Source organism: Solanum stenotomum, chromosome 6 (assembly GCF_019186545.1).
Source record: "Solanum stenotomum isolate F172 chromosome 6, ASM1918654v1, whole genome shotgun sequence".
Lineage (NCBI taxonomy): Eukaryota > Viridiplantae > Streptophyta > Magnoliopsida > Solanales > Solanaceae > Solanum > Solanum stenotomum.
Window position 1 is genome coordinate 52,320,078 of NC_064287.1, and position 19,258 is coordinate 52,339,335.

Genomic DNA, 19,258 nt, shown 5'->3' on the forward strand with positions numbered 1-19,258 from the left:
AATTTGGTTGTCACATGTACAAACCTCTAAATACAGAATTCGAATAAAAATATACAAGACTCAGAGTATAGTTCTCGAATAGAACAAAACTGAAAGTAAAGATAACTCAAGGGCACGTCTGGAATGAACCGCTACCTCTCGAGTATGTCCCGAAGCTCAATCTGCTAAAGAAAATACTAAGCCGAATCTGAGAGAGCTGTCAACCTACACAATTGTGTAGAAGCAAGGGTGAGTACCGAAAACCACAGGTACTCGCAAGTAACTCTAAACTAAGCAAAACTAACAGCTACAAACAACTCTTTTCAATCCCAACCGAACCACCGAAACTTCAATCTAGCAACAAACTAACCAACCTATACTAAACAGATCACATTCAACAGCCAGAACCAACAGTATATCCTCATCAACCTCAGATCAACAAATAAAAGCAAGTAGATCAAATTCCACATAAGAAGGGTAAACCGATACAATCCACACATCACAGACAAAGATAAGACAAATGCGATGCAAAATGCAATAATGATGTCATGTAGTCGTGATGCATATCTGTCCTACGATACACATCTGTTGACGTAATCAGTCCGCGCTGAATACTCAAATCAGAACCCATGAGGGCCACACATGGACCATGTATCACCGCCGGAACCAGATCCCATCGGCATCTAAATCGCTAGCCGGAGCAAGTCCATTTCATATATCTTTAGCCGGAGCTAGTCTCAACTGTGTCTCATATCCATCCATCCTCATATCAGTGTCTCAGAACTCATGCAACAGATAGTTCACACATGGGATGAATAATGAATATGCACATGTCATCAATCACAATCATATCACGATCACATCATAGTATTACACATCATCTGTCTCAATCATAACCATATCACGACCATATCATAGTATTACACATCACATGTCTCAATCACAACCATATCACGACCACATCATAGTATTACACATCACATGTCTCAATCACAACCATATCACGGCCACATCATAGTATTACACATCACCTGTCTCGACATCAATGTCTGTATCAATCATAGCTTACTCATGTTATTTTATCCCCTCAATATCAGTTATCACATGACTTATTCAACAAATTCAAGTCACANACAATTAGGAAAGTAGTCATGCGTAGTCTAAGAGTTTTACAAAGTTTGGAAGCCACTTGCCTTAAAACGAACTCCAAAAGTTACTTGACTTAAGCCTTTCCTTTTCGAGTATAATCCGGATCACGATAATCTATTCAAACAATTATTCACAATCACAATTCGAGTCCAATGACACCAAAATCAAGAAATTTAGGGAAAAAGGGTAAAATGGTCCAAAAAGTCTCATACCGGAAAACGATACCCAAATCTAGAAATTTTTGATGTAAAATGATCCTTAAAGTATTTGGAAGCTAATGGTGAAAACCAATTTGAAAACGGAGTTGAAATCAATTCACAAACTCAATTTGAAGGAAAATCCACGTTCTTGAAGAAGCCTAAAATATTCGGATCCGAAATCCCGACTCTAAAATGAAATATCTCTTGAAAAACATCTTACACATGCTTATATAAGTTCAAATATGAAATTTCATAAAAAACAGTGTTAAGATCGACCTTGAAATTCTCAATTTATCAAACTTTAACTTTACCGGGAAAGTTCAAATTGTACGCGGTTAATATGATGAAAATAATCGATGAATCATAATTTTATGTTAAAATCAGTTTACCCATAACATAAGGATCGTAAATATACCTTTTTCATCAAAAAGGGAGTCCAAATCGATAAAACCCCAATTTTTCCCAAGAGATTTACGGATAGGAGAAAAAAACAGATAAAGAAATTATGAGAAAATGTCGAATTGAAGATTGAATACTAACCCTCATATTAATTCAAGAAGAAACCCGTAAGAATCACTCCATTCCGATCTCTAGAACTCCCGATATGCTCAAAATATCAAATGAACACAGTCTGAGATTTTTATAACAGTACATGACTGTTATGCACCAGAAAAACAGCAGTTAATCTTTCACTAAAAAGGCCGTAATTTCCTCATACGATAGTGAAATGACCGGATTTTTTTTTGTAAATGTCTTAAATAATGATACGGACCTGCTCGTTCAATCGGAGCTGAATTTCATGCTCTTTTGCCCAGTCAAATATCATTTCTACTCAGTAAACAATTATTTCTTATTTGCGATAAAAGTCCAATCTCGGGTTAGCGAAAATGCACCAAAATTTGCAGATAAGTCCTATAATTCATTCTCAAAATTTCAGAACCTTCGGAATAATTTTTCGACCTTTAAAACTAATAATGAACCCTTTAGTTGCCACAATTTGCTGAAATAGTGTCAACGCATTCAAGAAGCTTAAAAGCTCACCCAAAACTCATTTGGCACTTCCCGAACACAAACCAAATATGCTACTAGCTTGAAAATAACATTTTGGACTCAATGAAATCGTCGGAATTTGAATTCAAGGTCTCCTTGACCCGGTATCCGATAAGGTGTCAAAAAACTAACTTTAGGCTCAAAAACTCAAAATGCACTCAGGGCCTCTAAAAATTCAACCAAGACTCATTCTAAACTTAGAATCACCCCCTGAATCCAACGGTGCCCTCGGAATTCCATTTCGAGCACCGGAACCTCGTTTGTTGACCAAAGTCAACTCTTGATCAAAATTTCACAATTTTTGCAACTTAGGACCTCAAATCTTTGTTTTAACTCCAAATTCGACTCCGTAAATTCTCATAGACCCAGTTCGACATTCTAAAACTGCTGGAATCGACGGAAATCCGATTCGAGTCTCGAAACTCCAAATGACTCGAAATAGCACTTTTAACCAAACTTTAACTCTTAAAAACTCAACTTTCCAAAAACTCAACTTTTCATCAATTTTCCTTCAAACCAACTTCAAAAATACAACAATTAGGACTCGGGGCAACTATCGGGAGGGGTAAAACGGTCATTTTATGAAAATTTCCAAAAATTACCTTTAGGGTCATTACACCTAGTCTCGCTCGCCTCTCTCCTCTCTCTCCCAGTCTCGCTCGCCTCTTTCCTCCCTATAACATGTAACTACGAATTGTAATTATCAAACTATAGCTATGGAGAGTAATTAGGCTATTTTTGAGTGGCATATGTGAAAGTTTCTCTTTTTAATATTAGTTTGTTATACCATTCATTTAGAATAAATTATCCAAAGCAATTTGATTTGACAATTCAATATTTTTACCTTTATCGACACTTTGCTTCTTTATTATTTTTCATCTAAAAAAAAGAAAAGAACAAGCCCACGACCCAATCATGTCAAACCAAAATTCTCTTTTATTTTGTAGGGCAAATTACAGAAATCACATACTTTTAAGGCTAAATTACAATCTATCCCATAAAAGTTTATAATTACAGAAATTTCTCAAACGGATACAATAATATAAGCGCTGATACATTAATCTGATGCGCGAGATACATTAATCGTTAAGTAAGATACATTACATTTTATACATGATACACTAATCTGATGCGCGAGATACACTAATCTGATGTGCGAAAGTGAGGGATTTTGGAGATTTGTAAAACTTATATGGATAATGGTAATAAGTAAACTAAAATGTGTGATTTCTATAATTTTTCCTATTTTGTAATCAAACAAGCCCACGGCCCAATACTCATCCTCATTTTCTTTTTAATTGTTATATACTGGTATTTTCTAAATTTTATACTATAACAAAAAAATAAATTTTGAATTACGAATAACAATTTTTAAAATTTTTTTATACTATAACAAAATAGTAAGTTTGAATTAAGTTTTTCTTGTTGGAAAAGCTTGAAATTTTTTGTCAAATCACCGTAACTATATAATTTCCCCTCTTCTTTTTTTTTTCTTTTAACAATATTTTGTTTAATTTTAGAAGTGTTCCAATAAAGTTTTTGTTTGTATTGATTTGATTTATATCCCAATGGGTTAATGCTCATTTACCCCTTGTTTCTCTTTTTGCCTATATTTGTTTTTTTTATTAATCTAGAAAAGTTATAATTGGTCATTTATGAATATATTTGTCCAGTTGTGAAAAGAGAATAAAAAGGGGAAAATATTAACTTATTTAAGAATATTTTGACCATTTCTCCTTAAATGAAACTAGTATATATGATATGTATTATTCTTTCCTAAAAATTTTGATTAATTTTTCAAAATTGATTTGTAACATAAAAATTTTAACTACCGTCGTATCTCCACCGTTCCAATTGTATAAACAACCTCTGATTTTGCCTATAAATCCTCTTCCAATTGTATAAACAACCTCTGCTTCATTCCTCTTCCAAGTTTCAATTACCGTCGTATCTCCACCGTTCAACCACCACCAAACTACCGTAAGCTCCATCACCGATGGAGCCAAATTAACTGCAAAATTCTTTTCGATCACTTAGCGAATTCTTCATCAAACAACTCAAGGCTTCCTATCAAAGGTGTGTTTAGATCTGTTAGATTTTGGATTGATATCTCATTTCTTTTGGGGGATTTTTCTTGTGTGGTGGTACTACAATGGCTACGAGTAGGGCTTTTTCTGAAGAATTATTAAGAGAGATTCTATTGAGTTTGCCTGTGAAATCGTTGCTAAGATTCAAATGTGTATGCAAAAATTGGGGCAGTCTTATCAATAACCCTAGCTTTACTGTAGACCACTTGAATTTAAGTAAGAAGAAGAAGCCTCCGCAACACTTGATTTATGATTATGGTGCAACCGATGATGCCCCTACTGTTACTTTGGTTTCCGATAAGGGTATAGATGAACAAAATTTCCAAAGGTTTGGAGATAATATTACCAACATGTTAGGTTCTATTGATGGCGTGTTTTTCATAGAAAGACAAATTGATAATGCCATTTTGTGTACATTATGGAATCCAGCTAACAGAGAGGTGAGACACCTCCCTGCCACCACAATTAGCTTTGAATATTTTATATGTGATCGCCATTTAGTGTTTGGATTAGATCCTATGACTAAGGATTATAAAGTGATTTATTATAATCACATGGAAGAATATGCAGCGATCTACTCATGTTCTAGGGATTCATGGAAAATATTCAAACATAATCTAGACGTACATCAAAATCCTAGTACGTGTGTACGAAACTTTTATAGCAGTGTTGATTATCTGAATGGTTATTATTATTGGCTGATAAAGGAGGTCACAAATAAACTTAGTATTCTTTCATTTGACTTTGGGAATGAGGTGTTTGTAGAGATGGAAGGGCCATCACGTGGTCACGAGGATTATAATTGGTCGGCAGAACTAATGTTGCTTGGTGACTCCGTTGGCATCTTGAACTCTGTCGACGGGTTTGTTAATGATGTATGGGTAATGATACAACTAGGCGTTTGGAACAAACTTCTGACCATTCATCTCACTACGCCTGTTAAGTCATTTTATGACAACTCTTTTATTTTGGTAACTAAAAGTTCCCGGCTGGTCTCATATAATGTTAGGACAAACAAGACGAGGCTTTTTGAATATCGTCATCCGGGACTGAAGTCGAATCCACAGTGTGGTGGCTGTGGGGTTTACTATTATAAAGAGAGCTTAGTAACAATTAAACGACAAGGGAATAGTGAGCTCCACCTCAGTCGTTGTTTGACAAAAGTGATGAACATATATTAAATTTCAATAAGAGCTTTAAGCATATTGGATAACATTTACTACATGTTATTTATTTATGGTTCATTCTAGCTTTAATTATGTGCAATATGAGATTACCGTGTGTAATAGTAGTGTTTTTATATTCTAAGTTGTTGGTAATTGTGAGCATTTTAATTTTTATTAAAGTGGCTCATCCCAAGTGTCTTTTAATTGATGTTGCATCTGTTATTGACATTGTTAGACATAAAATTACCTTTTATTTTCCTTATAACTCTTTGCATTGTTAATGTGACGACAGTCGTCGAGGCAACTGGGATTCCATTGTTTTGGCTTGTTGGACTGAGAATGTGTGTTGTTGCGCGTATGCTCACATAGGACTGAGAATGTGTGTTGTTGGCTTTGACTAATACTAACTTGTAATGAACAAAAATAAGTAAATGACGACTTAAATATTTATTCACAAATTGTGTGAGAATTCATAGCTTTTCAATCCAAATGCAGCTCGTAGAGATCATTATCTCAATCGGCAAATTATAGGTTGAGAAACTTCACTCTAGCCTCCAATAAGCAAGCTTCCTTGATCAGTGATAAATTGCCTGAAAATTAATTAATTAGATGCATGCAATTAGGGAGGGTATTTTAATTAAAGATCATATATATAATAGTAATTACCGTAGTTGGAAATACGAGATTGTTTCCTCTTGTGGCTGTACTGGTGGGGCAAGATATAAATGTGTTATCCAAGCAAAGCAAAAATGACTATTGTTTGGCAAATCCCGTTAAAATAATCAACATCTGGGACGATGTTTGATGTGCAATACCCATTCTTTAGGTTCCTTTCATTTAACCACTGTATAGTATAGTATATAATAGTATTAGAAATCATATATAGAAAAATAATAAAATTAATAATTATATTTACGTTTGTCGTCGTACCACTTTATCGACCGTATTTGGTTTCCCGTTAGCATTCCATGGATTGTGAACTGCAACTTAGATATGAAGAGCTTGCAATGTACATTTGACCTCCCACAATAGGTTGGATGCCATTGTACGTAATAAACAAGATTAACTCCATAGTTTATCTATCAATATTATAATAGTAATATATATATATATATATATATGCATGTCTCACTACCCTATTTATACTAACATTATCAACTCTCAAACACAACATACTCATTTACTCATAACCAAATATGTCTATGCACACTACTCAACTACCGGTCAGAAAAATCCCTATTTTAGGCCTACTACATTTTAATAATAATATTCTTCAATTCAAAATATAATTAATAAAATTGTATTAGCTAGCTCATCTGATCTTTTGTGGTAATTTTACAACTGAATAGATGAGTCATGGGGGATACATCAACACTTTGCAATGGACATGATTTGAGTAGTGTTATTAATTATTTCCTTAAAAAAGAATATATTATTCCCATCTTTAGGTCAATTTATTGGTATCCATACTTGTAATAGTATAGATTATGTTACCACATTATATTCTATATTTTAGTCATGGACATATTATTATTAATAATATTAAAATAGAGAAACAAAAACTTTAAACAAATGAAAAAACAATAAATTAAGGCCATTAATTGTTTTTTAGTACTGCATGCATCACACAAACAAATCGTTGGTTGATATAAAAGATATTTTGAAAAATTAATATTTTAATTATATAAAATGAGACTAATTTTCTAATTGTTGTCAGCGGAATTCTTATTAAGATTTTAATTTATTAGAAGACTATGTTCCAAATGATATAATATGAATGGTTATGAAGTCATTGGTACATAAAGTTTGGATGGAATGGTTGTCAATATAAAGTAATTCGGCCGTTAGGTCCAAAGTTGTATACCATTGCTATGGTGCTAATAGATTTACTACTTCAGCGTCGTTATCGGACATTGCAGACTGAACATCTATTTCTCGTATATCATTCCACACCAAGAACTTTATATTTCCAACATACATATAAATGGCATCATTATGACATTTTCAATCTTAGTTTTGAATGTTAATCTAAGTGTTTCAATTTAATATCGAATAATTTATTTTCACTGAGACATAGTTTCCAAAAATAGATTGCGAATTATGAATAAGATAAGCAAGTTCGAACTAAGTTTTTCTTGTTGGAAAAGATTTAAATTTTTTGTCAAATCACCATAACTATATAACTTCCCCTCTTTTGTTTAATTTTAGAAGTGTCCCAATAAAGTTTTTATTTGTATTGATTTGATTTATATCCCAATGGGTTAATGCTCATTTACTCCTTGTTTCTCTTTTTGCCTATATTTTTTTTTTATTAATCTGGAAAAGTTATAATTAGTCATTTATAAATATATTTGTCCAGTTGTGAAAAGAGAATAAAAAGGGAAAATATTAACTTATTTAAGAATATTTTGACCATTTTTCCTTATATGAAATTAGTAAATATTATATGTATTATTTTTTCCTAAATTTTTTTGATTAATTCTCCAAAAAATATTTGTAAGATATATTTGTCCAGTTGTGACAATTATTTTTTCCTCTTCCAATTACCGCCGTATCTCCACCATTCTACCACCACCAAACTGCCATAAGCTCCATCACCGGTGGAGCCAAGTTAATTGCAAAATTATTTTCGATCACTCAACAAATTCTTCATCAAACAACTCTATTTTTTAGGACTAAGGGCTAACAACTCGAGGCTTCCAATCAAAGAGAATAAGTCAATTAATTTATGTGTTGAAAAGCTACGAATTTTGACTCATGCTAAGTGCAGCCAATGTGTGACTATTGGCAATTTTGGTTGTGGAACTTCTGTCTTAGGTGGTAAGTTCGAGTCTAGCGAATTAATTTATGTATTTAAGTTGAAAACCGTGAAAGGATGAATCCATCATCAGAGGCGGGTCATGAGTCCGTCTCTGCTCATCATCTTTGAGTTTCAAAAATTGCAATTAATCTTTGAAATCAGTTCTAATCGAATTTATCGATCATTAAAAAGAAGATTCATGCTAAGTGCATGAAAGATATCGAGTGAATTTTTGACACTGACTAAATCCATTAAAATAATATCTTATAGACGAATTTTTCGATCATAAAAAACTCACGTCAAATACACGGCAGACATAAAGTAGATTTTGCCACCGACTTAAATCTATCAAAATTGATAAACCTAAAATGTCACTAATGTTGGTGACTATGTGAGAACTTGTCACTTGTGGGATATCCCCATTAAGGTCTATTTATAAAACGGTAAAATTAATAAAATCTGCAAGAACTTTGCGTATCTTATTTTTCTATTGAGTAAGACAATTTGATAATTCTAAAAATTTAAAATAATATAAAAGCTATTACACTACAAAAAAACCTCAAATTGCCAACATATTTTACTAACAACTTAAGTTGGTAAGTATTCTACTAACAAATTACCAACATATTTCTAACTGAATTATATTTTAAAACTTAACAACGAAATTCTAACAGATTACCAACCAAAATCTTACTAAGTATTTTAGTTGGTAAATACGGCAGGAAAAAATGGCACCAAATTTAGCAGCATTCTATCAATGGATTACCAACTGAAATATTACTAACGCACACCTTTTGTTGGTAATATTACCAACGAAGTATATATCGGTTGGTAAATATGACAAAAAAATTATTTATATAATTTATTAAAATATTACCAATGAATTACTAACCAAACATTTACCAACAACAAGATGGTGTTGCTAAATTTACCAATAAAAAATAAATGTGTTGGTAATTTAGTAACGAAATGTAATTTGTTGGTAAACTTGCCAATCAATATCCAATTAGTTGAAAATTTTGCCGACGAATAAAGATTGTAGTTAGTAAATAACTAACATCATTAAAATAGTTGGTAATATACCAACTGATCATTAATCCATTGGTAAAATTTACCAACATATTAATTATTAATTGGTAATATTACATATGAATGTTTAGTTGAATATTAACTATTACCAACTGTGATAAAATTTATTGGTAAATTATTAATTACTAACTTATATTTGAATAGTTGATAAATTTACCAATTGAGGTTAAATTTTTTGGTAAATCAGCGTCTAGTGTTGAGGCTTTCATATTCAAATTGTGTCGTTAGGCGTTTTAACTTTTAAAGTTTAGCCAAAACTTGACTTTGGTCAATATTTTTGGTAAACGTGTTTAGATTAGAACTCTGTCAGTGTCATTAGCTTCGAAAGATCATTTTTTATCTAACAGGAAGGTTGATTCAAGTTTTGAGGCTTCCGTTTTTTGTTTGTGCCGTTAGGTGTTTTAAATCTTATGTTTTGGCCAAAATTTGACTTTGGTCAGTATTTTTGTGAACGTGCTCAGATGAGAATTCCGTCTGCGTAATTAACTCCAAAGGTAATTTTTTATCGAATAGGATGGTTGGTTCGGGTTTTGAGCCTTTCATTTTTAGTGTGTGCCGTTAGGTGTTTTAACTTATAAATTTTGGCCAAAATTTAACTTCGGTCAATATATTTGATAAACGTGCTCAGATGAGAATTTTGTCAGTGCAGTTTGATGCAGAAGATCATTTTTGATGTAATAAGATAGAGGGTTCGGGTTTTGAAGCTTCCGTTTTTAGTTTGTACCGTTAGGCATTTTAACTTTTAAGTTTTGGCCAAAATTTCACTTTAGTCAATATTTTTGGTAATCGTGCTCAAATTGAAATTTTGTCACCGCGGTTAGCCATATAAGTTCAGTTTTGGTCTCATAGGATGGTTGGTTCGGATTTTGAAACTTTTATTTTCAGTTTGCGTCGTTAAGCGTTTTAACTTTTGGCTAAAATTTGAATTAGGTCAATTTTTTTGGGAAGCATGCTCAAATTTGAATTTCGTCTGCGCGGTTAGCTCTGGAAGGTGATTTTTCGTCTTATAGGATGATTGGTTTGGATTTTGTTAGGTATTTTAACTTTTAACTTTTGGCCAAAATTTGACTTTGCTTAACATTTTTTGTAAACGTGCTCTGATGAGAATTTCGTCAGCGCGATTAGCTTCGGAAGGTCATTTTTATATCTAATAGGATGGTTGGTTCATGTTTTGAGGCTTCTATTTTCAGTTTGTCTTGTTAGGCGTTTTAACTTTTAAGTTTTGGCCAAAATTTAGATTTGGTCAATATTTTTGGTAAACGTGCTCAAATTAAAATTTTTGATATAATGATATGTGTCATATTGAGATTAATTTAACTTGTTATCATAGATTTTGCATTGTTTCATTCAAATATGATTTATAAAATTGATATTAATATTTTTGGATTTATATTCGTGCTCTTAGATTTTTAAATGCAATAAATTAATAAATATGTTACTATTGAATAATCATTCAGTTAATAATATTTTGAACATATTGTCAATCAATTACTAACCTAACATTGAACTTGAATGATATATTACCAACAAACTAACAATCAATTAGTAAATTTATTAGAAAAACAAATAATCATACTAACGTATTTAAAATTTATACCAACAAGGGTTGTGGTTGAGTGGTAAGTACTCCTTCATCCTTAACCAAGAGGTCTTGGGTTCGATTCCCCTTGGATACGGAGTCGTCTTTGTTAGGGAGCGCTTTACCCCCCAATGTGGGACTTCTCGGCGTGAATCCGGATTTAGTCGGACTCCAATGTGGGTACCAGACACCGGATGGGAAACCAAAAAAAAAAACATATATTTAAAATTTATTTATTGGTAAATTACCAACACAAAATTTCTGTTGCCAACCAATTACCAATGTATCTGGAAGTTTAGTATCAGACATTTGTATAATGAAGAAAAAAATTTACTAACTCCTTTTCAATTCATTAGTAAAGGTACTAACGATATACTAACCAAAAATTAGTTGGTGAATTTACTAACAGAAATTTCAGGGACATGTTTCAAAATTTTGTAACAACATCTTTGGTGTTTACCAACTGGTTTTTGGTTGGTAAGTTTACCAACAAATTAAAATCGGTTGGTAATATTTACCGACGAGCCTTTTAGCAACGGATTAATATAAGTTGACATTTGGTTGGTAACTCAATTTGCCAACCAATTTGATCAATTTACCAACATTTTTTTTTTGATAATTGGGGTTCCTTTTGTAGTGTTACATATATATATATATATATATGTATCATATGGTTCATAGCCAATAAAATAATCAAAAGGAAGGCCTGCCAGAAGTTGTGATCTTTTTAAAATGTGAATTATTCATTAGACACGGAGTTTAGGTTTAATATTAACTTCATGAATATTAGGTAAGTCGGATATATTCGTATTGAAATATGGAATTTGCATCAATAAAACACTCTATAATAAAAATGATTTTATGTCCAAAGACTTGAGGTCAAGATATTAAATTAATAATAAGAGAGTATTTACTATTCAATTATAATCCTTTTTGATATTTTTTTTTCTATGAAATTTGTGCAAAGTTATTAAATTTTTTGAATTCCGCCTAATATTTTACATTCGCTCTGCTTTAACTGTGTGGAACATATTAAACCTTTCAAGGCTTTCATGTACGAACGTGTAATTAAGAGTAAAATAAGAATTTTAAAATTATATAATTATTAAGTGTCATAAATGTCACGCCCCGAGCCTACACCCTGGGCGGGACTGACACTCGAAAACCATTGCTGGCCCTAAGCGAACCCTTGGCCTAGCTTACTTAACTCAGCGGAAGACTTAACTCATCACATACACATTCATGAAGTAACTAGAATGTTATAAAGGAACATTCAACTAGCCATAAAGGCAAACTTAAATCTTTAACATATGAAGTGAAAAGTACATACAACTGAATTGACTATCTGACTGTCTATCTGTCTATGAAGCCTCTAAACAATTGAGATGGATGTCGGGATAGGGCCACGACATCCTAATGAACTAATACTAAAACTGAAAACAATAAATATGAGTCCTTTGGAATGCAAAAAGGCTCACCAACAGACTTTGAACTGCTCACTGGATCAACGATGCGCCGGAATGCCGATCCTAGTTACCTGTGTCTGCATCATAATACGATGCAGGATAACTGGCATCAGTACATTGAATGTATGAGTATGCGAGTTGGAATGCTAAAAGAACATAGGCTTGAAAGAATCTGAGAGAAACTAAAGATTTACCTGGCTCAACTCAACTCAACATGATTGAACTCATTTTAATATAAAGCAGTTTAAAAGCAAGTGCATTATAAAGAAAACCTGTTTAAAAACATGATATCAACTCTGTGTGTATGCAAAGAAACAAATAATTCTGAGATGTATTTAAAAATACAATGAACTGATGTATATAAAAATACAATAACTTATGTGGTAGTTTCTCTAACCGACAACCATCACATAAGAGCTATAGTGATGATACATCGATCTACCTCACGCTGCCAGCACATCCTATACCCGTCCAAATGTATAGGACTTGAACTGCCTAATGGATCCACTAGTCTATTGCAAAAAAAATTCATCTAAAAAGTATGACCCTTTTCTACCCATGGTGGTTACATGGTTTATGGGGGCTGTGAGTTGTCTGAACTCTCCCCCATATCGGTGCTCAATACTACTCCCAAAATATACTAGCTCTTATGTTTTAAAAAAATATATTTCTTCTGTGATTTGAGATTAGTGCTCAGAAACTTAGCTCAAAGGCTATCTTGGAAATATCAGTTTCCCTGTTTGCTTCATTCATAAAACTATTACTCTTTTTTGAAAACTAGCCCGAAAGCTCTTTGGAAATCTCAATTTCCATTCTTATTTAAATGTGAAAAACATTTAAAATCTCTTTGGGAAATACTTAGTCCTCATATGCTTCTTTTGAAGAAAAGAACTTCAACTTTACTCCGTACTGAACTCAAAACTTAAGTTTTAAAACAAAGTTAAAACATTTGTGGAAGAGTTTTTGAAAACTTTAAGAACTTATCTTAACTTGACTCTTGACTTTGACTCTTAACTGATCTTGACTTGACTCTTAACTGATCCTTGAATTGAATTATGGATTCAAGGATTATGATTTGTGATTGGAAAGATCTCATGTTGTTTAGGAATGATTTTAGATAGCTAAACATGAGAAAATATCGAAAATCAAAATATGAAGGTGGGTCCGCGACGCGGAGGCATAATTAAATTTTGGTTTCGAAAATGTCATTTGAGGCAGAACACCTCGTGTCAGCTCCGTGATGCGAAACAAAATTTTCAAAATCTAGGACCAGGCGCACAATGCGCAAGCACTATCAAATTTCGTTTGACGAAATTTCTTCATCATTTTCCATCCCCAATTCGCCCAAACTCGATACTTTTTCTTAAATTACTTTTAGATACAGATACCCAGCAAATGTACCTAAGAACCTAACTCTAAACGACTCTATAATGCGACGTAACGAACTCAGAAACTTCCCAACTCAGTCAAATTCAAGAACAATATGTGAATTCAAGAATAAGTATTAAGATCATCAATATTCAAACACTTTTAGGACGAATCCAAACTGAAATAATATGCTTGCCATGTGGGAGAACGATCCCAACGTTATGAGAGCCTCACATACCTGATCGAAGCAAATCCTTAGCGAAAACATCAACGTTCTTGATGAAATTACCCCTTTCTTCTTCCTCTTTTTCTCTTCTCATTTATCCTTAGCCCTAGAGTGAAAATTCTGATTTTCTAAAACTGACTAAGTTCTGAATTGACCCATATTAAACTCCTAAAAATGGATTAAAATAATAGGGCAGTGAAAAGACTAAAATACCCCTTAAATTTCTGGATTGGACATTTCCTTAATCCAACAGCCCAACTTCCAAAGGGTATAACTTGCTCAAACAAACTCGGAATCCCACAAACTTGGCGGCGTTAGAAAGATTGTCCCAAGAGATTTCCAACCATATCTGGAACTACACCTAACTCATTATTATCTAGGAGTTATAATCGTTTGAAGTTGACCAAAACTCAATTTTAACTTACTAACAATTTTTCCAGATTTACTTATACTTTCCAAAAATGAAAATTTCTAGATTTTAAACTTCGTTCTAATTCTTTCTAGTTGCGGGATGTTACACTATCTCCCCTTTGGGAACATTCGTCCTCGAATGAGATTTACTCTTACTAAGCTAAGGGTAGTGACATCAAGTTCAAACTCCCAACAAACAAATGCAACAATTAACATTGTTACTCATAATTCAGACAGTACTAAGAAAAAAAGTAATACCTTGGTCTGCATTTTCTCCGGATTGAAAGAGATGTGGATATATCTTCTTCATATCCTCTTCAGCTTCCCAAGTAGCTCCCTCAACAAATTGGTTCCTCAAAAGGACTTTGACTGATGCAACTTCTTTTGTCCTCAACTTGCGAACTTGGCGGTCTAGAATCTGAACCGGAACCTCCTCATAAGATAAACTATCCTTGATCCTAATATTTTCAATTGGTATGATCAATGAAGGATCGCCCATGCATTTCTTCAACATGTAGATGTGAAATACCGGATGAACCGCTGCTAACTCTTGTGGTAACTCTAACTCATAAGCTACATTGTCCATCCTCTTGGATATTCGATAAGGTCTAATATACCGGGGCAAAGTTTCCCCTTCTTACCAAACCTCATAACACCCTTCATGGATGAAACTTTTAGATATACCCAATCATCTACTTCGAATTCTAACGGCCTTCTCTTAACATCAATGTAGAATTTTTAACGACTCTGTGCCATTTTCAACCTCTCTCAAATCACCTTCACCTTCTCCATAGCTTGGTGAACTAAACCTGGTCCTATCAACCCTGCTTCACCAACTTCAAACCATCTAATAGGAGATCTGCATCTTCTCCCATAAAGAGCTTCATATGGAGCCATTTGGATGCTAGAGTGGTAACTGTTGTTGTAAGCAAACTCAATGACAGGTGGGTGATCATCCCAATTCCCTTTGAAATCAATCACACAAGCCCTCAACATATCTTCTAATGTCTGAATAGTGCGCTCTGCTTGCCCATTTGTCAGAGGATGAAATGCAGTACTTAAGTTCACATTTGAACCCAAGCCTTTTTGGAATGACTTCCAAAACTGTGCAGTAAATTGCGCAACTCTATCTTAAATAATGGAGACTGGAACCCCATGAAGTTTTACCACCTCTTGAATATAAAGCTTAGCATAATCTTCTGCTGAGTTGGTAGTCTTTACCGGCAAAAAGTGGGATGATTTCGTCATCCTATAGTAAACTGTAGCTATGATGAGTAATTAAGTAGTAAACTATACATCTTTGTGGAACTCGAATGAATGAAATATCTGGAGCTATCAGCTTCTTCCATGATCCTCTCTTGGAGTCCATTCACCATATGTACGCATAATCTACCTTGATATATCAAAACACTATCTCCCCCTTGTTCAAAAGCTAATACTTTTTGTTTATGAACATTTGCTTTTAAGTCTAGCAAAATGGGGTCTTGGTCCTACTTTTCTTTCACTTCTGACACTCATGATGACTTAGCCCATTTGTCACCACTATTCCTCCTTCTATGGAATCCATAAGTCTACTCTCAAGCGTTCAAGTATGTGCACATCTTTTGCTAACTCTTTCTTTTCTTCCTCAACATGGGCGGTACTACCCATAGATAACCTGCTTAAAACATCAGCAACAACATTAGCCTTACCTAGGTGGTAAAGAATACTCATGTCATAATCTTTGAGTAATTCTAACCACCTCATCTGTCTGAGATTAAGTTCCTTCTGAGTAAACACATACTGAAGTCTCTTGTGATCAATGAATACATCAACATGAACCCCATACAAATAATGACGCCATATCTTCAAAGCAAATACTATGATAGCCAATTCTAAGTCATGGGTTGGGTAGTTCTTCTCATGCGAGACATAAGTTATAATCTTACCATTCTGCATTAATACACAACCCAAACCAGCTCTAGATGCATCACAATACACCACAAAGCCTTGTGTGTCTTCTGGTAAGGTCAAGACTGGGGCAGTAGTCAACCTCTTCTTTAATTCTTGAAAGCTTTTCTTACAAGCTTCAGACCATTGGAATTTCACTGTTTTCTGAGTCAACTTCTTCAAAGGTGACGAAATGGACGAGAACCCCTCTACAAACTTTCTATAAAAGCCGGCCAAACCCAAGAAACTCCTAATATTAGTTAGAGATGTGGGTATAGGCCAATTCTGCACTACCTTAATTTTTTTGGTATCAACTTTAATTTTCTCTCCAGACACAATATGACCTAATAATGCCACAGACTCAAGCCAAAATTCACATTTAGAGAATTTAGCTTATAATTCCTTATCTTTCAAAGTCTGAAGAACTATTCTGAGATGACTAGCATGATCTTCTTCACTCCTAGAATAGATTAGTATGTCATCAATGAAGATGATAACAAACTTATCTAAATAAGGTTTGAAGACTCTGTTTATAAGGTCCATGAACGTTGTTGATGCATTGGTCAAACCAAAGGACATGACCAAAAGCTCATAATGACCATATCTGGTTCTGAAAGGTGTCTTTGGAATATCACATTCCCTTACTCTTAACTAATGATAGCCAGATCTGAGGTCTATTTTCGAAAACTAAGAAGCACCTTGAAACTGATCGAAAAGATTATCAATTCTTGAAAGAGGATACTTATTCTTGATGGTAACCTTGTTCAATTGACGGTGGTTTATATACATCCTAAGGGAACCATCTTTCTTTCTTACAAACAGGATTGGAACACCCCAAGGTGAGACACTTGGTCGAATAAAGTCTTTCTCTAAAAGGTCTTTTAACTGCTTTTTGAGCTCTTTCAACTCTGCTGGTGCCATTCTATATGGCGGAATAGATATAGGACGAGTATCTAGAATAATATCTATACCAAAGTCTATATCTCTCTCTGGAGGGACCCCGGGAAGATCATTAAACTTATTTACTACTGAAACTAACTGAATAGGGGGTACCTTAACACTTGAGTCATTTACTCGGACTAAGTGATAGACACACCCCTTTGAAACTAACTTCCTTGCCTTAAGGTACGAAACGAAATGACCCTTAGGCGCTGCTGAACTGCTTTTCCACTCTAAGATTGGCTCATTTGGAAACTGAAACTTGACTACTCGAGTTCTACAATCAATTGAGGCATAACAGGCATGAAGCCAGTCCATACCAAGAATGACATCAAAGTCTACCATGTCTAACTCAATTAAATCAGCTGTGGTACTCTTGTGATTGATGGAAATGGGAAAATCACGATATACTCTCTCTGCTAGAATAGACTCACCAACAGGTGTGGAAACACTGAATGGTTCACTAAGTTGCTCAAGAATAACATCAAAATTCATAGCAACATAAGGAGTTACAAAAGACAAACTTGATCATGGGTCTAGCAAAGCATAAACAGTAAAGTCAAAGACTTGAATCATACCAGTGACAACATCTGGCGCATCATCTTGCTCTTGGCGATTATTGAGAGCATACAAACGGTTTGTTCCTTCGCCAGTACTAGAAGTAGCTCCTCTAGGTTTAGTCATGTCAGTGGAGAGATTGAAGAAAACTGGGCTCTATTGCCCCCATTACCCTGCTTGTTCTTTGGACACTCTCGCATGAAATGCCCACTCTGACCACACTTGAAACAACCAGTGGAGCCCTCACGACAAACACCTGAATGGTTTCTATCACTCATGGCGCAGGCAGGAGGCTTACTACCCCCTTGCGCCACACTGCCCTGAGAATAGACATACTTAGCTCTAGAATTCTGACCATAGTACTCACCCTTACTCTTAGGTGCATGTGCACTAGCAGATGATAGAGCAGGTCCCTTTTGCTTCTGTTGGAAAGACGACCGGTTGGCATTACTCTTTTGCTGCCCAGACTAATTCCCTATCTTAGCCCTTTTGTTCTTGAACTCCTCCCTATCTCTTAGCTTCTCTTCCTCTACCTGCTGCACATAGACAATCAACCTCGAAATGTCCATTTCCCCAATAAGCTTTACTACTCGGCCCTCTTTGCTTGATAGACGGCCCAAACCAACAACAAACAAACTCATCCTACCCCTCATGTCCGCAACCATTTCAGGAGCATAGCGAGACATGATACGCTCAAATTACACCTCCTTTCAGAAGCATAAGCGATCGTTATCAAGTAAAGAACCCAACTTGTAGGTTGGGATCGATCCCACGAGGAAAATGGTTTAGACTTTACTTTTAACCAACAATTATATTCGATTAGTCAAATTATTTCCAGAAACAGGTAATAAAAAGGGGGGTTGTGCTTGTGTAAACAAATAGTAAGACTTAATATTGTAATCAATAATTAACTTCAACTTTGGTTGTTATCAAGATAAGAGAAATCACTACGGTACGCGTGTTTTCCATAATCTCATAACGCAGTAATCCTAGTAATAACAATCCTTTTCTAGTGTATTACATGCAAAGTGATAAGTTAGGTATCTCTAAATCCTTGGTCCGGCATCTGGAGAATTTCACCCCGCACCTCGGTCTGGCTACGTGTGTATAATTTACTAACCCTTACCTTTACCTCATATTAGACATCATAATCGATGTTTGGCTTAGTTATTACTTCGCACCAATCGACACTAGCCTATTAGATAGTATCACACTAAATCTATGTTGATAATTCTTTTCTTGTTAATTACCTCCTTGGTCCG

General features: G+C 34.3%; 1 protein-coding gene across 1 annotated transcript; it reads left to right on the top strand.

Moving 5' to 3' along the window:
• Nucleotides 1–4,530: 4,530 nt before the first annotated feature.
• On the top strand, nucleotides 4,531–5,646 carry LOC125868887 (F-box/kelch-repeat protein At3g23880-like). Its single transcript, XM_049549453.1, has one exon. The coding sequence runs from the start codon at nucleotides 4,531–4,533 to the stop codon at nucleotides 5,644–5,646; it is 1,116 nt and encodes a 371-aa protein (XP_049405410.1).
• Nucleotides 5,647–19,258: the final 13,612 nt, after the last annotated feature.